This window comes from Hippopotamus amphibius, chromosome 8 (assembly GCF_030028045.1).
Source record: "Hippopotamus amphibius kiboko isolate mHipAmp2 chromosome 8, mHipAmp2.hap2, whole genome shotgun sequence".
NCBI classification, from domain to species: Eukaryota; Metazoa; Chordata; class Mammalia; order Artiodactyla; family Hippopotamidae; genus Hippopotamus; species Hippopotamus amphibius.
Window position 1 is genome coordinate 122,217,374 of NC_080193.1, and position 24,302 is coordinate 122,241,675.

Here is a 24,302-nt window from a genome sequence, read left to right on the forward strand (position 1 = left end):
TGAATATTTTCTCATTTTCTGAATTTTTGAGATAACTGCGGAATTTATAACTTCATAGTTTCCAGTTAACAGTCTAAAGCACCTCTTGCAAGTCTTATTAAATATTTTGCTTTCTGATGCTTGCTGAAACTACATCTCCTTATTATAAAACATCCTCCTTGCTCAGGAGAGCAGGTGTAGTTTTGCTGAGTTGCTTACTTGTGACAAGGAGAGAGAAATTTAATAATTCATCATAAAATCCGCACAGTGATGCTAAGAAGAGCAGTGAGAGCTATAAACTCTAGATAAATTGCTCTCATTGCAGGAATCTCCAATTAGTCTAAGTATCAAGCATGCACATGTTGAACTCTCAGAATTTCCCTATAGGCATATTCTGTATAAATCTGGATGATGATAGTACTTTATGCATTTTTTGTTAGAACTGCAGTAGCAGTCTACATTATTGTCAATTTCACACTTACATTTTGGGACATAGAAATGTAACAGATCGTACTTGATTGCCAGAAAAGTATTTGGTGATGATGGTTAAAGGGTATAAAGGCGAAAGATGACACCAGTCAGAAAAAAAAGTAATTAAATTTAAATAAGTGAGATGATTTGAAATCAGAGGCATTAAAAATTGCCCTGCGTGTGTGTAGGTAGGTTGAGAAGAGAAACCAGTTTTAAGACCCAAGAGGGATAGTGAAGGAAAACACTAGATCCTGCACAATAGAGTCAAGTGATTTATTTGCTCATGTGGTACCTGGTCACGGTGAATTCTAGTATGCAAATTAAGTAAAGGAATCCTTAAAGTTATTCATGCTTAGAAAGAAGTAGGGCCTCATTATATTAACATCAAAACCTTTACTATCTGGAACTTTACAAGAATGGATCAGTTTAGAATAGGAAAATTTTCTGGGTAACAGAGATCTTATTTTATAATTTACTAATTTGGCATCAGCTTGTTAATGTTGGCATTTCCATTGGGATGCAATATCAGATGGTTTTGGCATCAGATAAACGTTTTTGAATTTTAGCTCTGGTCTTTACTAGCTGTGAAGAGCTTATATACATTGCTTTACCTCAATTCTCTCACTGAAAAATAAGGCTTAAAAAATCACGAAAGCAGGGTAATCATGAAGGTTGAATTAAGAATATATAAACAAAGTTCCTGGTATAGGGTCTGTGTGATTATAATAATTTATTATTATTTGTTATTGTTGCTGTTGTTATCTTACTCTAAATTCCATGTTTCCAACTTCTAAAACAAGAAATGTAATTAGTTCCTCTCTGGGTATCTTCAGAACATCATTGTAATGTGCTATGGAATCTGTTAGTGTAGATGGCAAATTAGTTTGTTGTGGAGCTGCAGTATACATTGACATTTCTCTCATTGACTGGTTTTGAACAGTGTTGGGCAGCCTGTGTTCACCATTGCACCATTCCTATCAGCTTTGGGAACACTGATCATCATATTTTAAAATGACTTGCCTCAGGGAAACATGTTGTATAGTTGAGGAAAATGCTTTCTTAAAGTTTGTATATTATTGGCACTAGAGCTTAGCCTATCTCCTTTATTATCAGTTTGGGCACACTGTAGGTAACAGCTGATTTTGAAATGAGTCATTTCAGGTACATGCTAAGATAAGTTCTCTTGGGTAGAAAATGTATGTCTGTAAGGATTTAAGTAATTCTGAGAGTCCAAATCCCACCCTATTCTCATTCTTCTACCCAGAAAACCATGATGTGAATATAATTGTCAGCAAGTTCACAATCTTACTGGACCAGAAAGTGTTCTGTTCCATTATTTTGTCTCCCATGAAGAGAAAAGACCTTTGGTCCATCTCCTTTCTAGAAGAAAGGCTCCATAGAGGAGTTAGTGTTCAATTCAAGTTAGCATGGGTCCTATTATATAAACACATCCCATTTTAGAGCAGGGCAAATTGTTCAACTTTGGATCTGAACAAGGTACACATATTACATGTGTTAAGTCTGTTAGGCCTCTTCTATTCTGTAACACCTGTGCCATTTGTTTCTCTTTTTTTTTTTTGGCCCCCATGCCAGTGAATTGTTGGAGAAGGTGCTTCATTTGTCTTATATGTTAAAGCCCATTAATAAAATTCCCCAGTAACATACCTCGTAGTCATCAGATGGTCTTGGCAGGAATTTGTAGACTAGAGAGAATTTGTAAACAAAAGAGTTGTTGGAACAGTAAGTGGTCATATCTTTAGAACAGTTGAGAGTCCATGTGGCCACCATTTTGTGTGGGTCAGATGGGTCTGAACTAACCAGAAATAAGAATTTGCGCTTACATAACCCATGTTGTGTATCATGACTTAGATTGGTATAATTTTTCTCTTTTGCAAGTTAGTGGAAATATATTTTACAAAGTGTGGTTTCTGTGTCAGTTGTCAATTCTTGGCTGTCATCAAGGCTGTTTTTGGTTTTGTTTTCATTTTATTAGTGCCCCTTCTGGTTACTAAACATAAGCTGAAGGGTAGACATTATCTTCTGGAGGTGTGATCAATCCTGATATGCACTGTGGTTCCGTGGGTCACGATTGTGATGGTAGTAGTGTCTCTAGTGCCAGCTCTTTCTTGTTGCATATGTAAAATGATCATTTGGCATCATAGCGGCCGCAGAGCAGCATTTAAGACTCTGGAGATCACATTAATGTTTGCAGCATAGACAAACTCTAGGATGGGGATTATTATGTTATCTCTTATCTACCATAATCTGAATCTGCCATGGAAAATAACCAAGTGACTTTTCCCATTAATTTGGATATGAGGATTTTTGTTTATTTGTTTGTTTTACTTTCCCAGTATCTGAAGAATTAATTAGTATCATATCTGGAGATTATCAAAAACAAGGATCTTGAGAGTACCCTGACTAAAAGGCCCCAGTGTCTTAATCGTTTAGAATGGTGTTGTTCAGTGTGGTAACCAGTAGCCACATGTGACTATTCATGTTTAAATATAAATTTAATTAAAATCAAATAAAATTAATTTTCTCAGTTCCACTAGGTACATTTGAAGTGCTCGATAGCCATATGTGGCCAGTGACTCTTGTATTGGTATAGTGGCTACTGACAGTGCAGAATATGAACCTTTCCATCCGTGCAGGAAGTTCTATTATACAGTGCTGATTTAGAAGTGTCAGCCAGCAGAGAGGGAGAAAAATAACCAAGAGGATCAAGGACAAAAATATGCAAAGAAGTGCATGACAGTCACTGGTGTCTAGCATCCGGGGAAGGAGGGCCTTGTTCTGTCTTCAGTGTTTTCTCCTTCCAGATCAGAAAAGCCTGGAAATCACTCAGGTGATGATGGCAGCAGTATCCATCAGCATATCCCCTACAAAAAGTAAAGAGTACTAACTAGTACTAGAGGCTTTTACTTAGATTCTTTTGAGGTTCCTTCTGGACGATTCAGTTCCTGAGGCTAGTTTATAGAGGGGGTCTTTCAGTGAATGTAAGGCAGGAGCAGAAACTCCTGTGGACAATAAGTGACTCTATTAATTTATATAACAACATTATTAGAATAGAGAAGAGTGAAAACCTCTATTGAGGTATAATATAGTATCATTCTGGGAGTAAGAACAAATTATGGATAGTAAGAACATGGACAGTTCTCTAGGCTTTTAATTTCTACATAAAGTATGTTACAAATCTCACCAGTTAATACGCATATTTAAGCCTGCAGGCAAAAGAAAATTTATAGAATTTATTTCAGCCTATGTATATGAGTTTTTTTTAACTTGAGAAGTACATAATCATTGAAACATTTATTGTATACATATCTCGTTTACATAGAAAGGCTGCAAACTGTTGATGCAGGTTTTTTTCTCTTCTTTCCCTCTCTCAGTTCTTCATGTTTTGTTTTCATTTTAAGGATAGTAAGTATTTTATGAATATATTTTGTCATCTGAATGACTCCATTTCAGTGCTTAAATTTGTCTTTGTGATCATGTTGTAGTAGATAGTGTTACTTTAATTATCGTATAGGCTGATATCCTAAGCTCCAAAAACCTGTGCTGTGGCCATCAGTGCATTATGAGTGAGAATTTTCTCCCTATAAATTGTGCCCAGAATTTCTCAAATTTAAAAAGCACTGATACAGATTTTTTCTTTTTTTTACACACATGTATGTGCTTCTTACCAGTGAGTTAAGGATTAATATTTGGAATTTATGTTTCCCTTTCCAAATGATTTATGACTAAGTTCTTCACTATAAAGTATCGAAGCTGTGGAGTCTCTGTATTTTACCTTAAGTGGCTTGTGGTTTAAGAAAAATAAATTGAAATTTAAATCAGTTTCTCATTCAGAATTGGAAAGCTGAGAAATCTTGAGGAAGAGTTGAATATTGGAATTACCTTGGAGATGCTTTCATAAAACCAGTATGCCTGGGTATTCCTCCTCCCTAGCTTCGTCCCCACATAACATATCTTCTGCTGTAGTAAGTCAGGTGGGCCCCAGTATATGTACAAGTAATTCTCCAATCAGGCAAGTTTTCATATTTCAGTTTATTTTTAACATAGTGACTTAGGGATCTGGTTTTACAGTATTAAGTAATGGTTTGAAACTGACGTGTGAAAAAAGCCCAATCAGCCACTTTGCTTTAATTAGTAGCTTAGTGCTTTGCTTATCATTATAGATTTACTTTTTATAAGTAGAACACAAACTCCAGATGGGCAGGAGATATTTTTTATGGTTGTTCACTGCTGTCTACCCAGTTCCTAGAAAGATGCCTGGCAAAATAATACAAGTGCAGTAAATATTTGTTGTTGCTGAAAAGTGTATGTATAAATAATACTAGGTAATGAGGATATGCTAGAATATAACAATTGTGTTAGTAGAGGTAAAAAAAAATACCATTACCTTTGAGCAAAAGTTAATTGAGTAAAATTTTGAGTTTTATAGCTCTATACATTTATAGCCATAAAAACAGGATCTTTGAAAAGAATCATGTGATTTGTGTATGGCACATACACATTGTGTAAATCATCTTGAGTTAAGTGAGACCTAAAATCCAGCCAAGATAAGGTTGTGCCTTCAGGGTTGTATCACCTGAGGAGGGGGAGGAGGAGCTTCTGTTTTTTTTATTAGAAATGTTTGTTCATTAATATTTAATATAATTAATAGAGTTAGATTTAGGTTAGCCATCTTTTTGTTTCTTTTTGTCCCCTCTGATTTTTGTTCTTCTGTTCCTCTCTCCTGCCTTTATAAATTAAATATTTTTTTAAATTCCATTTTAATTAGGCTTTTTAGCTGTATTTACATATGTTATTTTTTTGGTCATTGCCCTAGAGAACACAATATATATCGCTAACTTTTCACAGGCTTCTTAGAGTTCACATGGTACTGCTTCAGAAAAAATTCAGAAACTTTGCCTCATCTTGGTCCATTTTAGTCCACATGTATCCCATGTACAAACACTATGCCCTCTCAAGACATAGTTTTTACTTTCAACAAACCTGTATATTTTAGATAAAGGAAAAAGAAGTCTTTTGTATTCCTCAAGAAAGTTAGCATTTCCAGTGTTATTCGTTCCTTTTTGGAAATCCAGACTTCTGTCTGGTATCATTTCCCTTCAGCCTGAGGAACTTCCTTTAGCATTTCTTACAGTGCAGGTCTGCTGGTGATACATTCTCTTAGTTTCTCTTAGTTTTTGTTTGCTTTGTTCAGTCAGTAAATGTCTTTATTTCATCTTCATTCTTAATATTTTTGCTGGAATTCTAGGTTAACAGTTTCTTAATCTTTCAATGCTTTAAAGATTATTCTGCTGTCTTCTGGTCGCCTTAGTTTCTGATGAGAAGTCAGCGATAATTTATTTCTTTGTCTGTAATTTGTTGTTTTTTTCCTCTTGCTGCGTTCAGGATTTTCCCTTCATCTTTGATTTTCAGCACTTTGACTACTGTATATGACCGTGCGTAAGTGGTTTTCTTTATATGTATCCTGCTGGGGGTTCTCCAAGCTTCGTGAAACTAAATTTGTGCCTTTCCTCAAATTTGGGGAAATTTTGGCTGTTATTTCTTGAAATATTTTTTCTATCCCATTCGTTCTCTCTTTCCTTCTTGGGCTTTGATTACACATGCACTAGGCCTTTGTTATTGTCCCGCATGTCCCTGACACTGTTCATTACAATTTTTTTCTCTCTCTTCTTTAGATTGGATAATTTCTAATGATCTTACATCAAGCTTACTGGCTTTCCTTTATCTCCCATGTTGCCATTAAGTTTGTCCAGTGAATTTTTTGCTTCATATATTTTTCAGTTCTGGAATTTCAGTTTGGTTCATTTTTTTGTCTTGGGTTTTTGGGGTTTTTTTTCCCTGAAGTTTTCTATATTTTTATTCCTTGCAAGCATGTTTTCCTTTGCACTTTTGAATATGCTTTAAAAACCTCGTGTACTAATTTCAGCATCTGGGTTGGTGTTAGTGTTGGTTTCCTTTGATTGTCTTCTTTCTTAAGATTGGGCCACAGTTTTCTGATAAGTTGGGTTATTTTTTAATTGTATCCTGGACATTTTACTGTTAAGACTTTGGATTCTGGTACATTCTTCTGAGGAATGGTGACCCTTCAGGCAATTAACTTGATTAGACTTAAGTTGCAAATTCTGTCTCTTGAGCATTTATTCACGTCTCAGCTCAGTCCTGTGATCCTGAGCAGGACTCTGTTTAGTACAGGTATTGGTTCAGGGGTGGTCAGAGATTTGGGGGAGTGTGTCTAGCATGTGGGGCTTCCCTTCCCTAGTTCTCTCCGCTCTGGGAGTCCCTGAGAAGTGATTGCAGTTATATTTTATAAATTGACAAGTTTGTGAAGAATCTTGTGTATATTGTTTTTACTAACCTAGATAGCATGCTAACCATTGTAATGGAAACTTTTCTTGACTTAGTGATTTGTGTATATCCCCATCTGCATTAAATGATAGCAACTCTTTGTATCACTTTATAGTATCTAGATTATTTGTGTATGTGGTCCAGTGAAAAGAATACTTAATTGGGTGTCGTTTAGCTAGGTTTCTAGTATACCACTAGCTTGTTTTATAGCTTAGGACATTATAGCAGCTTAGGACATTGAAATGACTTATCTGACCGTCATTGTTCTTGTCCTTAAAAAGAAGGAATTGGATCAGATAATCTGTAACATCCTTTCTTGCATTCAAATTAGAAATTTTCTTAATTGTACTGTTATTTTGGTACTGAGCACATTTTTTTTCTCTATAATCTCTATTCTTGAACGATCATTACTATAAGAACATTGGTATTTCATTCTTAGTTTAAAACATTGGATGTTTTGTACTCAGTTTATATACTTTCTCTTATATAATTGTTTCCTCTGTTCACTTCTTTTTATAATATCACAGTATTGTTTTATGATATATGTGTATGTCTCCTCTCTGAGAATATTTTGAATAAAGTTATCTGACACCATTTATTAAGAGAACTTTCGTTCTTTTCAGTCATTAGAATATTTTGTAGTGTTTAATAAGCCTTCGTTATTATTGCAGTTTTGTTCAGGGTTTTTTCTACTAATATGTGTTTTTTATACATTATAATATGGAACTATTTAAAGAGTTTTTGAACGTTCATTTAATTTTTTTCATTTAATTATTGATTGTATCTGTGCCTATTAAGAAAAATAAGGTGGTCAAATGTCCATTGTGTGGAAATAACGTTATTTTACACACATTTTATTCGTGTTAACAGAGGTTTCTTTGGTATATTTTATAGGTGACATTTGCAGACAGAAAAAGTAAACTGTCAGGGAATTCACACCGTTTGGTACTTATTATTGGGACCAGATTAAGAGTCTTTGATATCTCAGATCAGCTGGCAACAGAAAATGAAAAGTAGTGTGGCACAAATAAAGGTAAGTGTTTGAAACTTATAATAAAGAACATAAACTTGTAGTCAGTTATCTATCCTTTAAACAAAAGCATTTATATAATTAGGACATTAGAACCAGACAGTAGAGTTGTGTCATACACACATTTAATTTAACACAGTTTCAAATGTAGATACTTGGCCAGATGTGCAGGTGGGCAGTTGAGGAAATGTACGGGGGTGGGGGGTGTGGAAAGTGCATGTAAGTGAGCCCATGCAAAAGAAAAATAGCAAACAGCAGGAAATTCCACCATCCTTCTCCAAGAGCATTCTTTCCTGCGTGAGCATAAGGTGGAAGATGAATATCTTCTTCCTCAGTTGCTCGCAGTTCCTGCGTGTCTGTCTGCAAGTGAGCCTCTTGTCGGATATTGCATGTGCATAAATGAGCTCCTAATCCTGTGCTGTACTTTACTTCAGACATTATACGTTCATTTATTCAGCAAATAGTCACTGAATTCTTACTGTGTCCCAGTGGTTGTTCTAAGCTAGTTGGGTAAAAGGGTGAATAAAACAGATACCCTTGTTCTTGTGGAGTTTGCATTCTAGTGGGGGAGAAGAAAATAAGTCATAAATTTAATATATAAGTGAATTACATAGTATATTAGATTGTTAAATGCTAGACTTGTGCTATGGAGAAAAGAAATATAGCATTGGAATGATGCAGTTTGTAATAGGCAGGGCCCAGTGAAAAGGGGCCTTTTTGAACACACGCTTGAAGGAGATGAGGGAGTTAGCCACGTAGGTGTCTGGCAGAAGAGTGTGCCAAGCAGAGGGGACAACGGGGGCAAAGGTGAAGGAAGAGTCTAGTGTGGCTGGAGCAGGTTCTGAGAAAAGTAGGATAGTAGAGGAGGGCAGAGTAGTCACAGGAACTGGTAACTCCATCTGCTTCAGAACTGTCCTTCTGCCTATGAGTGGACTTGGCGGGAGAGCAAACCACTCTACTCCCTTTTCTTTTCAGCTGCACAGATCTACTAGCCGATCTGTGTCGTCCACAGATCTACAAGCAGGCATATCACTTCCTGGGTCTTGGAATCATTGTAGGGGAAGATGGATTTTTATTTGGTTATAAAGACCGGCACTTCTGCCTTCTCCTCCTCTACCACCTCTGCACCCCTAAACCTGTTTTAAAGAGTGTGAGTAGATATGAGCTCCAGGTACCGGGCCTGGGGTGTGGTAGATGCTTAATAAACTGAATTGGTATGCTTCCAGGCTGAGACAGGCTCTGCTGCCATGTCTTCGAACCTCTTTTGAGTATGAGAAGACACTCTCCAGCGTCCCTCCGAGGTAGACTTCCAGCCTGTGCTTGCATATCTCCTTTGGCGGGGGCTTGTTGTCCCTGATGAAGCTGGCCCCATCTGTCAGTAGATACCTTTATGTAGTGTTCTGAAATCTGCCTCTTTTGGGCTTGTACTCATTGGTCCAATGACTGTTAAACAATTCATTGTGGGCCTAGTAGGTGGCAGACTCTGTGTTAGGAGCTGGGAACATAAGGGGGAAGGAGACCTTGTGCGGAGCTGGCTCTTGACTGAGCCATGTTAGACAAGAGCACTCAGATTTAAACTCTGTACCTTTTACACAGCGGGAGAAGTGTTTAGTATTTCTCAGAATCTCTTCCTGTTTCTCTTAGACAGTGCTTTTCCACGTTTCCCTCTTGTGGTCCAGATGGGTTCTCTGAGGCATCCCCCCAGCCTAGAAGGGATGACCTCAATCAGCAAGCCTTTCACACTTAGTGGCTTGGCTCTCCCAGCCAGTTCTCAGTTTAGTTTGCCTCCTTCTCTCCACCTTATTGGGCCATAAGCAGGTCCACTAGCTGGGTTGGGCCCATTCTTACCTCAGGTGACGCTCAGCTCCTCTCTTGATGTTCCGGGGTCTCATCTGTAAGGTTCAGGAGGCTTCAGCTGAGGATCCCTTATTTTCCATTGAGCCTTACTGTCGCTAGTGAGAAACACGTTCCCTAACTCTTCCAGCCCCTCCTGTCTCTTGCTCTTGAAGACTTGTTCCCTGAGCCTAATGGATGTTCAGAGCCTCTGGACACAGGCTCTTTGCTCCACTCACCTCCTCCTACTGCTCCCTCTGCACTGTCAGAGATTACAGGTGACTGCATGGTGTACCGTATTTGCTTTGCTTAGTGAACAATTTAGAGAATTTTTAAAGGGTATTTCGACAATATGTTATATTTAATTACTGCCCTGACTTAGAATCTAAACTCTGTGATAAGGGAAATAGGAGAATTCAGGTTATTATTATTTGGATCACACTTCGAAATTATTTTTCACTTAGTAAAATCTCCTGAAGCCCAGTTCAAATTCCCCTTTACTCACTGTCACCCTCAGTACTCTGTACCCCAGCGCTTGTTCCTACTCAAGATCTCCTGTTAGCTGTTAGCACTGACTACGTGTGCCAGGCACTTGTTAACTTGATCATATTTACGAAGTCTTGATTCACGACTTCAATATTTTTGGTTTCTCCCTCTTGCTCACAACAGATGTTGCAGAGATGTGTTAAAATCATTAGCACAGAATTGAGGCCTTCTTCCTAATGTAATCAAAATAATTGTGCCGTGCCTTGTAAAAGAAAAAGTAGACAGTGCAGTTTTATTGTTCTCTCTCTCTCCCCCTCCTTCCCCTCCCCCTCCCCCTTCTCTCTCTCTCTCTCATGTATAATCTGATGTGTTTAACTGTAGAACTCTTTATAACCATCTCTCTCCCATAAAATCTTAAGTTCTTTGAAGGTTTTCCCTAATTTTTATATCCCCCAGAGTGTCTAGACAGGAAGGGCTGTGTCTTATAATAAGTAAATACTCTGTTTGGTATTACCATGAATGAAATGAATCTTGTGGTCTATATTTGGTTTAGGATCTTGATGTCAGGTTTTATGGAAACCTATGTCATATATATTGAACAATTCTATTTAATTATGCTGCCCAGTAAAATAATTTTTAAAAGTTATACACATTAGAAACAGGATTTTAAGTTGTTTGCATTCAGTGTAAAATACAGCCAGACTGGCTACTTTAAATGATAAATTTTGATCATATGTTTATTCACCAACATACATTAGTCTAATTAGTGTATACTATTCAAAAAATTTAGTACTTAAGGAGATTGTATTGGCAATTTACTTGTGATAATTTTAGACTCACACTGATGCTGATTAGATAGTCATAACATAAGAGGAAGTTGGAGCTTGTTTACATTTCTTTGCAGTATAATTTTCAATTTTTAAATGTATTTTTTCCATTAAGAAGGCAAGCATGTAAGTGTGCAGAACAAGTTACTCATTATTTGAATTATTTTTTCTTAGATTTCAAGATTAAGATAGTTTGAAAACATACTGTTTTTCCTTTTTTATAGTTCAGTTAATTAAAATTGTTTTAATTCTTAAAAATAAGTTTGTCAATATGAATGTTTTTATACCAGTGGTTTAAAAAATTTATAAATATTTTGGCTTCTTAACTGTATTTGGATTTTTAAATTAGGGTATGTTCTTAAAACTGGATGGTTCATGTCTCTTTCTCAATGTGACGTATCTTCAGTCTCATGTTACACTGAAGTCACTTCTTATTTGTATGTCTGTTATTTTTCAAAGGATTTGACTTAGGAGCTATATTTTATGAGTCATATTTTTTAAATCCTTACAGCCTACCATAGTGCCAAACATGCCATATCAGACACTCAAATAATGTTTGCTGAAAACAAAAATGAATTTTCATAAATACATTAGAGTCAGTTTATTCTAGCTATTTATTTTATCCAGATTTAGTAACCTGGACTAATGTTGTAGTTTTTATAAGCCAGTGGAGATAAGAAAGTAAGTGCAGTGTTATAAAAGGCTTGAGCATAACCACGAAAGTGACCTCTTGCTAGAAAACCTCTGGCCCTTTGGTCATGTTTTTCACCAAGGGAAAGCTTTCATCTTGTTTTTCACCAGGAAAGGCCTTTATAAAAGCGATGTTCTAAAAATTTATATCATATTACACAGGATTAAAATATTAACTAACTGACATTGAAAATGTGAGAATTTTCTTCTACCTTGAGTTTTTTTGGTTAAAAATAGTACTTGACCTATAGTGAAAACAGACATTTACCTTGGCTGACCTGAGCATTTTGTTTTATATATCATTTAGGTAATATAAATTATTCTTATGGGTAAAAAAATATTTTGAAATAATTTTTTAAAGCACTTCCAATTTTCCAGGCTACATATGTCATTGTCTATATACTTTTTTTAAACAGAATTTTTAAATGCCCTCTCCCCTTCTTTTTTTCCTTTGAAAGCATTCTTCTAGTCATGACAGAAGGGAAAACTATAATTCATATCAGAGGACCTCCTCTCCAGAAGACAGGTAAACAGCTTTATAAGTTCCAAATACCATTTAAATTTTTTGTAATGAATTCAAGAAATTATTTAGCTCTTAGATTTCTAATTTTAGGGTAAACAGCTTCTTTTTGATGGTTCTACAGGCAGTATTACTTGAGTGGGCTTGAGAACAGATCATCCTTGAATGACTGTTCTAGAAACTTGTAGTAAATAATTATAGATTTTATGAAAATTTTTAGGTGAAAGGGAATAATTTTAATATCTCAAATACTGAATCAAAGGAAAGTTTATAAAATGGAAAACTGAGTTGAAATCACATTATTACGAAGTGCTTTTACTATTAATACTATCCTTTATATTTACGTAGGTCTTTATAGTTTTCAAAATGTTTTTATATATATCTTACCATAATTGTGTTAAGATCAAAGATCCAGAAATGTCACCATTAATGTTCATCATGCATTCATAGTAGGACTTTAGTTATTTCACTTAGTAAGTATAACCATTAAAAATAATTTATGAAAGGGGAAGCATCCTCTAAACTTTCTTTCATTTGTCTAATCTCTTATTCCCTGTTTATGTTCCACTCTGCTGTCTCTAAAACCTTTGCTTTACGGACATCAAGTTAATCGCTGTGGTATGCATCTGCTTATTGCCTTTCATGGATCACCTCCTCCTTGTGTATATATATACACATGTATTTTTAATTTCTCTACAGACATACACACAGGTATTTGTGTGTGTATAAATTAATTGTAGATATGTATATAAAACATGGATTATGTTACTGTGTGTATTTATCATGTGTGTATGTATTTAACTTCTCTGAAGGTTCTCTGATTTTATTAACTTTTAAGATTCAAATCGCAGATCTTATACTATCTCTGTTTGCTAACAATTTCAATCCATTCTCACAGATAGCTGATAATATAATTTCAAGAATAGCCGCTGATAAAAATAGTCTTTTGAGGTGGAGTTAAACTGGTCTTTATGGAGACCAACCAATGACATTAGCTAGTACTTTGATAAAATGTGCCAACTAAGCAAAAGGAGTCATTCGGAGGATGGCCTGTTTCATGTTAAACTATATATGACATGCAAATATATATCTTTTACTAAGGACAGTGTGAATCAGGGTGTCAAGTTTGGTTAAGCGAATTCCAGGAGTCATTTTGTTGCACACCAGCTGAAGGCTCTTCTCGTTACGAACAGGTGTCAGCAGAGTACGCTGTTCGTTAGCATCCATTTGATGAGACTTTGCTCAGTCACAGAGTTACGTTGTCGTTACCAATACATGGCTTCCCTAAGTATAACATCATTGTTTTCAACTTATAACTTCGATTTTCTTATTTTATGTATTAGGTACACAGAACAAGAAAGATCCCCTCAGGATAGAGATTACTTTGATTACAGCAGGTCAGACTACGAGCGTTCAAGAAGAGGACATTCTTATGATGGTAGCATGGAGTCACGGTTAGTATTGGATATTTTAACTATAGAAACATATATTTGTTTAAATTTTCTTTATGCTTAATAATAATCACAGCTAGCATTAAATGGATGTTTTTAGGTGCCAGGCTTTCTAATACGGGCTTAACATGAATTAACTCCTTACTGCAGTAAATATGTCTCTTTTATAGATGAAGAAAATGAGACTTAGGGAAGTTGTCATTTGTTCATGTTTTAAAAGTGTATCAGTGGCAATTCCTGGTCTGTCTGACTCTAGAGCCCAGGTTTTTATTTATTATACTGTACTACATGAGGAATTGGCTTATGTGAGTTTTTGAGATTGTTTACTAAATGAAAGTCATTTATATTATATGACATAGAGTGATCTTAATTTACTTTCCTACGTAATGGCAGAGGGACATTGAGAATGAAGTGACCAGTCTGTAGTTTTTATTTAAGTATAAATTATTCTTACCTGAGTCTTGTAGAACTTGATTACCTCCTTTATCAGTCATCCAGTTTCAAAAACCTGCCTACCATGTTTTATTGTTCACTTAGTTCTGTATCCTTTTTGATGTCTCTCTCATATTATCCACTCCAAGACTACCGAGACTATACGCCACTAGACTTTTGATCAGATTTCTCCACGGTGTGGAGCCAAACACATTATTTGATATCTGCAGCCAAAATTTCCTTATCACTACTTACTTTCTAATATGTAACCAATCCTTAAATGTCAGATTAAATTAACCTCCAAAAGCCAGGTTCATCTGCAGTCACTCTAATGACACCTTCATAAGAGTAACTACTACCACCATAATTGGTGGCTAGGCATTCTCATACCTTCTCAAATACTGTCAAAACGCTTACACACTAGATACTGTATCTCACATTTCACATATAAGGAAATGGGTCTGAACTGATTAACTTACCTGAGGTTGCCGTTACCTCTCTAGTAGATGATGAAACTGGGATTTGAACTCCACTCTGACTCCAGTGCCCTGATTGTATTATTTCACTATAACTGTGTGTTTGATCCATTGTATGTATATAAAGTCTCATTTGATACACACAGTCATGCTGTGAAGTAAGCATGTTGTGTATTATGTAGAATATAAAGGCTAATGGTGCAAAAACACTTGAAAAGAAATATTTCTGTTGGACTCAGATATACTGTTACTTCTACACTCTAAAGGAACAAACACTGTAATCTCAGAAGGACATGATTTTACCAGCCAGCGAGCAGTCTTACCTGTTGTTTCTCAGAATTGTAAGCAATGTCAGTAAATCCCTTGTATTGCTAGTCTCTTGAAACATTTTAAATCTACAGTAAGAAGCAACTCAATTACAAATCAGTGGCTAGATTTTAGAGCGCCTGCCTTTAACATATCAGGCTTTCTATTTGGAACCACTTTTTTCCCCCACTGTTCCCATTGTCTTAGTAGGTACAGGCTCTGTCTTTGCGAGTATAGACTCTGTCACTCAGGTCTCTTTATGCTTCAGTTTTAAAAGAGTTCCTCCACAGCTACCTGGGTAGGTGGGCTTCTCTCTCTCTATGTATTAAGACATATTATCTCAAACATACCCTCTAGATTTAGCTAAAATCTGTTGAGTGGTTTCCTGGTAATGCAGTGATAATGTAAAACTCATTTTTATTTACTGTGTTCATATAACTCACCATTACACAAAGCATGAACAGAATAATCTGAGTTTCTAGGCAGTATATGTAAAAAGCAGCCAAGTGGACAAACTCTTCTCTGGGGAAAGAGCAAAAAGCAAGCATTCCTTCTTTCTTGCTAGTTGTTGATAGTTTGAGAACGTTACATACCCTGATCATTTTTAAAGTGTTAACTTGAGAAAGGATAGTCACCTGCATTAGTAGCGAGGAGTTATTGTGGCCAGAAAATGGTTAAATTTTTTCACATTGTCTCAAATAACCAGAAGCTTCTGATATTTTGAGATTTATAATAAATTACCAGTTCTATCAAGAAACAATTTCAAATATTACAGTTTATTATAACATTCTTACTCCTAAATTGCCATTATTGGAGATAAACTCTGGTTTCTCCTTTATACAACTTATCATGTGCATCACAGGCCAATTTGTCTTCTTAAAACTCTATTTTCGTATTACTATCCCATTCAGAAACTGTGATGATTCCTCATCACTTCTAGGATAAAAAACTTAAAGTCTGTTGCTTGTCTTTTATGATTTCATAGTCTGGCTCGAACTCATCTTTCCAACTACTGTTATACATGATTCTTTATTGTTCTACTTATTCTGGCCTGAATACCTTTGCTCAGTTTTTAAGTAGTTATTCTGTCTTCTACTAGTTGGAGAATGCCGTCCTCCATTCCTACCTTGCCCCCAATGTAAATCCTGTCAAGCCTTGATGACCTGGTTTAAGTTACATTTTCTGTGAGGCACTTCCTTACCAAACCACTCTTCCTTGTCTGAATTTGTGGCCCCCAAATGGTCTCACTCATTTGGTATACAGTTCATTTAAGAATGTAATTTGTATTGTCTTTTCGCCATTAAAAAAATATATTGCAGAAGTAGAGACCGAGAAAAACGCAGAGAAAGAGAAAGAGAAAGAGATGTGGATCGGAAAAGGTCCCGGAAATCTCCATCTCCTGGGAGAAGGAGCCCAGAACCATCGGTGACCCAGAGTTCCTCTGCTCAGGATGAACCTACTGCAAAGAAGAAGAAAGAGGAGCTGGATCCTCTTCTTACTCGCACTGGTGGAGCGTATATTCCTCCTGCAAAGCTCAGGATGATGCAAGAACAGATTACAGATAAAAACAGGCATGTCAATATCACTAAGTATACAATACAAGGCAGCAATACTCTCATTTAAAAAAATCATCTGTGCTCCAGTTGACCTTGGCTGTTGAGAGTTTGCATGAGTCCACAGTGATAGAGACTTCTAATTAGACTTCTTTCTTTTCTACCTTCAGAAGCTCCCTTGGAGCTTTGCTTACTGTTTTCCCTGACATTAACTCATAACCTCTTTATTTTTTGCGTGAATGAATGGAAAAGTTTGAGGAAAGATCACTTGTCTTTTTTTTTCTTCTCTATTTTCAGACTATTCCTTTTGTAGTTGCATGCATGCCTATTAGTAGTGTCCATTTTTCATTGATAATCAAGAGTACTATTGATATTTTAGAACTCAAATGGATCTTTCCAGTTGTACCAAACCAGGAGTCAGCAAACTTTTTCTATGGAAAGCAAGATAGTATCAATAAGTATTTTAGGCTTTGTGTATAAGGCCAAATAATAAATATTTTAGGCTTTGTGCATTATTCTGTCTGTCATAGCTATTCCCCTTCTCTGTTGTAGTGAATACAGCCATAGACAAAATATGTAAACAAGTGAGAATGGCTGTGTTCCAATAAAGCTTAACTTGCAAAAAAACAAGCTATAGGCTAAATTTGGCTCACGGGTTTAGTTTGCCAACCCTGTACTAACCTATGAAATAATTGACAGTTTTCTTTTCCCCCCTTTTCTTAGACCATAACATCTTAGACTATAGTTTTTTTGCTACACTAAGGCAAACAATTAAAATTTATATATGACTGCTTACCCTTTAAGTACCTTTCCTTCCCGTTTCAAAATAATTGAGCTGATGAGGAACTGTGTAGGCAAGTGCAGCTAAGTTTTCAAGGCCTAAGTTGCAGCTAAGTTTGGCAGGTAGTCAGAAAAAAGATTGGGATAAAAGGTAGCTATGCTTTAAGAAAAACAGATTCCAGGTGAGTCAAGAAGGTCTTTCTGCATCTTTCTTGGGTATTTTCATGGCAACTTGGTAGTACTTGAGAACCTTGAGAATCTAAAATAAAATCTAAATTTGTTGCAAGAATTAGCTTGAAGTAGAAATATCATTTATATAAAGTATAAATGTTTGAAATAAAGTTTAAAAAATTTATGAACTAGAAGGGAACATTTAAATGACATTTTAAAGCAAATAAGTTTTTCTTCATGTGTCATATTCTGGCACTTAGTCGTGATGCCTGGAATGTTATGTTGAGAAGGGATTTGGAAATGGCTTCTGTGGTTTGTGGGAGCTTTGTGATCACGTAGGGGTTCTGCTTTTACTGGAGGCAGTAGTGGCAGCATTAGTGAGAAGTATTTACTGTCTCTAATCCAGTCCAAAGCAATCTAATTGTAAAAGACCGGAAACATTTTTGTTATTTCTGGAGTATTAATTCTTTATAAAGTGGACAGAGAAGAGTCCGCAGTATATGCAGTTTTAAACAGATTCTTGGAATATAATTTTGTACACACTTGAACTCTGCTTATAGGCTATAAAGGGGACAGGAGTAGAAGCGTAGTCTTTGCTTTCAGTAGATACTAAATCAGGTTAATTGTAGGTTTCCTAATTAAGAAGTACAGTTGTACTTGATTATTGTCCGTTTACCAAAGTTTAATAGAGTTTGTGATTATGTGTCAGCAGTATCTTGTTTATCAGGCTGGCTGTTCAGCCACAGATCTTACTACTCTAGATAGTAGCATACTAAAGGGTTGGGGTTTGGGGGCAGGAGGAGTTTTCCACCTCGGATGCAGGCAGTAAGGGAGTGTGTAATCTATACGGAACTTAGAAACTGTAATGAAATTAACTGCAAGTCAGTCTGCTTTTTATCTTCATTGTCTGCTGAGGACAATGTCAGTGATAAAATACTCTTCCCCACCTCCCCTCCTTGGTATATCTGGTATACCACTCCAGAACAGGGATTCTTTTTTTTTTTTTTTTCTTCCATTGAAGTACAGGTAAGTTGATTTACCAAATTGTATTAGTTTCAGGTGTAAAGCAAAGTGATTCAGTTATATATATATATAGATTCTTTTTCAGATTCTTTTCCATTATGTTATTACAAGATATTGAATATAGTTCCTTGTGCTGTACAGTAAATCCTTGTTGTTTATTTAATATACAGTAGTGTATATCTGTAAATTCCATAACCCTAATTTATCCCTCCTCCTCCTTCCCTTTGGTAACCATAAATTTGTTTTCTGTGTCTGTGAATCTGTTTCTCTTTTGTAGATAAGTTTATTTGTATTATTTTTTAGATTCTATATATAAGTGATATCATATAATATTTGTCTTTATCTGATTTACTTCACTCAGTATGATAATCTCTAGGTCCGTGCATGTTGCTGCAAATGGCAATATTTCATTCTTTTTTATGACTAATATTCCTTGATATAGATATACCACATCTTTTTTTATACATTCATTTGTCAGTGGACAATTAGGTTGCTTCCTTGTCTCGACAATTGTAAATAGCGCCGCTATGGACACTGGGGTTCATGTATCTTTTTGAATTAGAGTTTTCGTCTTTTCTGGATATATGTCCAGGAGTGGGATTGCTGGATCATATGGTAACTCTATTTTTAGTTTTTTAAGGAACCTCCATACTGTTCTCCATAGTTGCTGTACCAGTTTACATTCCCATCGACAGTATAGAAGGGTTCAGAACAGGATTTTTAACCTACATATTTCGAGAGGTCCGTGGATGGAATTCAGGCGGTCCGTGAATGTGAATGGGAAAAAAATTGCATCTTTTTTAATTGATCAAATTTAGCATTTCTTTCTATCCGGACTGTAGGCAATAGACCATAGTATTAACAGACTGTTTGTTGCAAATATCTCAAAATACTGTTTATGCAACTTGCAAATTAAAGAAATTATGCCTGCCACCACTTCTTGTTATTTAATGTAAGAAGCACATATAATACTATATCAAACTTTGGTTCTTTTCAGGCTTTGAAAACTGTTTCAGTATGATTGGTATCCTTTGTAATCCTGTGTATTTATATATATTATTTTAAGAAGTTTGTCACCTTCACCAGACTGCCAGAGAAATATAAGGACAAGGAAAAGTTAAGACTTTCTGCAGCTGAAATTATATTCCACAGAGAAATAATTATAAAAACCGTAGAATTTTAGAGCTTTAAAAGACCTTAGATAATTTACCTAATCCCTAAGTTAAAAAAGTGTGGCAATTTCAGCTGATAAACCTGTGGAACTACTGCCTAATTATAGAGATGTTCTTCAAGATACTTGGAACAGTCTTTCAGCCCCATAATTTCATATGACTCCCCCTTTTGCTACAATTAATACTATTTCTTCATGGTTTAGAACATTTAATTTTTTTTCCTCTGTTGTGCTTTTAGGGGAAGGAACATAATAAATATTTCCTTTTTATGGCATATATTTAGGTATTTCATATTGTAATTTAAAATAAAAAATAGTTGCTTTTACTTTAAAAAATTTCCTTTGAAGACAAATCTATGTAAATTAAGTGTTATAATGTAAAATAAGCATGTACTGAATCTAATAAATATTGTAAATTGCAATATACATGGACATAAAATATCCTTCATATTCTTGTATTATTTTATTGTTCTTAAAAGTAATTAGTCTTTACATGAGTATCACATGTACAGAGAATCAAATATGGTTTAGGATATAATCTGTATCCACATGGTCACATGTTTTACTGCACTTTGGGGTCTTTTTTGTGCAAATCTTGAAAATAAAGGAACACTATTTTTTATGTTATTATAACCTCTTGTGATTGTAATGGTTGACTAAGTTTTCATCTTTATTAAAATCAATTCTTTTTAGCTTGGCGTACCAGAGGATGAGCTGGGAAGCCCTAAAGAAGTCCATCAATGGTCTGATCAACAAAGTCAACATTTCTAATATCGGTATTATTATTCAAGAACTTCTTCAAGAAAATATAGTTAGAGGAAGGTAAGCATCAGCTGTTTTATTTGTAGTATTTCATAGTACTTTTTCAAAGGAACATAGTATCTACATGAACAATAATCATTGATTTATTATGCTACTTCATTTCAAAGGAAGTTTCAAGGAATATTTAAAACGCAGATCTTGTAAAAATGTAAGCAGCTAACAAATAACTTATACTCCACTGTTAGAGGTTGTGTGGAGTTTTTACTTTTTGAGAAGCTTTGATGTCAGATAATGATTTTGGCACATTTGTTTACTGAATACTTCCAAGAATTTAAACTCATGAGGAATCATAAATATTTAATTTTTTTGCATCCATATAAAATGCTACCTCAAACCAGTTTAATTTCTTTTGAAAGCGAAGTGAGAATGTGAAAGAAATGAGAAAGATTAGTAAAAAATTTTAGAATAGCAGAAGGGAATAACAACCATTTTCTTCATGGTTTTTAAATAGTTGTGATATTTTAAAGGGTCAGGAAATAGAAATATTTTATATTCTATTTATTATTTTAAAATCTAAGGGCCATTTTCCTGTCTTGTTTCTTATGACCTTGATTCATCATCTCAAAACACTGGGAATATAAAGTGTGGCAGATTGTGGGCTTAGTAAGGTGACCAGGGCAGCCACTGTCCTCCAAGGTAGGGAAGAGCTCTCACATCTTACTCAGAAAGAAGCAGACTCAGAAGTGACTTAAGGGGTGGCTTAAGATTTTACAGTTTATAAGCTGAGTTCTCTTTTCTCATTTTCTACTCTAGTGGTTCAGATGTCATACCTAGACCTGATAACTATTAAGACATTGTTTTGCTGCCTTTTTCTCTTCAATTAGCCCACTTTGAATCTCTCCTCTTATCAGATATATATAGAAACATGCCCATTTCAAAATGAGTTAGAAGGTAGAACCTTTTATTTTCCCATCCTTGTTTTAGCATTATTTTTGCAGGGCTTTGATTATGTCTTTACCTCTCTTAGGAGAATACCATATTTTCACAAACAATAGACTTAAGCCTGTCTTTAAAGATGGAAACCACCCACATTTGTCTTTAATCACAGAATTAATTTATATGAATGACGGGCCCATAGTGGAAACTTTAAGTTCAGTACTTTTGAGGCAGGTCTTTTCTCACTTCACTCTTTTGATAATGTTAAATTAATATAAGTTAAAAACTCAATTCATGATTAGATGTAATGAACAGGAGCTAGAAAAGAGGAATTATATTTAGAGAAAAATTTTTGAAAAAAATTTGTATTAAATCTGTCTGTTTTATATATGTACAAATTGAAATTTTATTTCCTCAAAACCAGTTTTTATTTATTAGTAAGACAAACTCTTCCCCTAGATAAGAGTGGTGAAAATTTAGTCCTGATTTAGCTTTCATGATGATTTACAGAGGAGTAATATAGCTGGATTTTAAATGAGCTTTTTTCCTTCTAATTGGTGATTATTGTTGACTCCTTTTCTTTTCTCTTTTAATCAGAGGCCTACTATCCAGATCTGTTTTGCAAGCACAGAGTGCTTCTCCAATCTTCACCCATGTTTATGCAGCATTAGTGGCAATTATCAACTCAAAATTTCCACAAATTGGAGAATTAATCCTCAAAAGGTTAATTCTTAATTTTCGAAAAGGCTATCGGAGAAATGATAAGGTATATATAATGGACTTGTAGGTAGATTGCTCTGCATGGCAGACTAACAAACCAGTATCAACTGTAGTGAGCAATGTTGATTTCTATGTAGGATTTCTTTTTAAAACTGCATGTTTCATGAGAGCTTTTTTTGTTCTAATAAATATTTCTGGCCTCTGATACTGAGCAACAAAAATGATGGCTATAACTGTTGAATTATAACCATTGATCCAGAAATGGCACTTTTTCACATGTATTAGTTTTTACTTTATAACTTTCTTACAAGTTAAAAGTACCTTGCATGTTTTGTATTTGAAATAGAGTATGTTAGTAAACTGTAGACTCTAGATTAATGAAAATTGGTTTTAGTTTATAGATTAACTTAATGTCTCTACTTTCCCTTTTCAGCCACTTTGTCTGACAGCTTCAAAATTTGTGGCACATCTTATTAACCAAAATGTGGTAAGTAATTGTTTTCAAAATTTGGTGCTATTCAGTGGCATTAGACCACAGGCTTAGTGCCACTTCAGTGACATCTTTGTTTTGATTTATAGTCCTTTGGAACTGTATCTTGAATGATATTTTAACTTTAGAACTATAACAAATGGATTTTTTTAATATAAAGAGGAACCCAGACCGAGTGTTTTATCACATTTATCTAACTCTTAATACTGTACATGGTTACTTAGCTACACATTTTTCCTTCAAAGAGTGTAATATGTTTTTATTTAAAAAGTTGCTGTTTCTTCTACTTCTTTGCCCTGTACCTAGTGTTCATGAAAACCTAATAGCTGATATTCTTTAAGAAGTGCTATTCCCCACAGCTGCATAGTATATGTATGTATTCATATATGTGTAACTGCATAGTATATGTATATATTCATATATTCTTAGAATGTTTATAAAATATTATAAATAATTTTAATCTGTTTTAGATGCCCCAAATTATCATTTTACTGTTTAGTTTTTGTGTTTATTTTGTATTCATTCACTGAGAGTTTTGATTTAGCTTCATTTTAAACATGAAAATAGTAAAATTGCTCTTGTTCATACTCAGAGTTTTCCTTCAGATATATATTACTGTTTTTTTAGATTATATCTATACACAAGAGGAAGAATTTTGAAGCCACACTTAATCTTATTTCTCTAACATTTAATATTATTTTAATTCTTTGCTACATGAAATTCTTTCCAGTATTCACTTTAAGAAACCTTTTAGATTTTAACCCAGTCATATTATTACAATGATAATTTTCTTCTTAAAACCATGGAAACTTAATTTCACATGCCTGAAAACCTAATATCACAGTCTATAACAGCACAGATATTATGTTTCAGTTTTTGAATGTATATTACACTTATGTTGGAGATATTCTTGGCATTGACATAAACCAGTTAAAATGATAAATATTTTAAATCTTCCAAACTGTGGTACAGGGCAATGTTTTCTTGTCCCTAATGTAAGACTGTTCAGCCTCGCCTGCCTTCCCAGATTAAAAGCAGTATGTATTTTTGATGTTGTGCTAAATGTGAAAGAGGGTGTTTTCCTGAGTTGAGGTTAGACTTTGTCTCTCTCCATCTCAAATAAGAGTCTGGTTTTAAAAAGGCATATGTATGGTCTTTTGGACATGCTTCCTAAGTCCAGTTTCTTTTACAGCAAAGTTTTTCAGTTGAATTTTATTCCCTCTCTACCTGGCATTGTTTATAAAATTCTAAATTTTGACCATGGCCAGTGTCGCATTTGATTTAATTAAACATAGAAGTATTCAAAACTGTCATTGTATGCTATAAACTACTAGAAAGATATTTTATGAGAAAATTAGTATTCATGTAACTTAAGAACTCTTTGCTTCCAGAGTTGCTGAGAGGATGAATTGGGAAATGGATATAGAGTTGTGGTCATGGAGAGGATATTATAAAAAGAATCATGTTACTATTCTTCATATAGTGATTATGAAATATCTCAGATTAAAAATTCGTAAATGGCTTTTTAACTTTTTTTTTGAGGCTAATTATGGCATTTCCTATAGATAATGTATGTTTCCTATATAGAGAGTATGAGAAGAGTATTTCTTCTGGAGATAAATCATATAGTTGTATTCAGTGTAATAAATTAAGATTTTTAGAAAAATTATCAGGAAATTCTTAACAGATGCATAATGGAAGTGAAAGAGAAATCGTACCCTATGTTTGGAGTATGTTTATGTGCATTATAAAACTTCCCTCTTCATATGTACAATATTATCACTGCAAAAACTAGATTTACTAATTTTTAAAATTACCATCAGTGGTAGGTT

General features: G+C 34.7%; 1 protein-coding gene across 2 annotated transcripts in view; it reads left to right on the forward strand.

Annotated features, from left to right (window-relative positions):
• CWC22 (CWC22 spliceosome associated protein homolog) overlaps positions 1-24,302 on the forward strand; it is a 56,011-nt gene that overhangs the window by 7,420 nt on the left and 24,289 nt on the right. For both annotated transcript variants that reach the window (XM_057746208.1, XM_057746209.1), the window contains exons 2-8: positions 7,708-7,846; positions 12,138-12,205; positions 13,543-13,653; positions 16,184-16,435; positions 20,256-20,384; positions 21,858-22,026; positions 22,414-22,467. In XM_057746208.1, coding sequence (XP_057602191.1) covers positions 7,820-7,846; positions 12,138-12,205; positions 13,543-13,653; positions 16,184-16,435; positions 20,256-20,384; positions 21,858-22,026; positions 22,414-22,467 — 810 coding nt within the window. In that variant the 5' untranslated portion in view covers positions 7,708-7,819. The remainder of the gene's footprint in view (positions 1-7,707; positions 7,847-12,137; positions 12,206-13,542; positions 13,654-16,183; positions 16,436-20,255; positions 20,385-21,857; positions 22,027-22,413; positions 22,468-24,302) is intronic.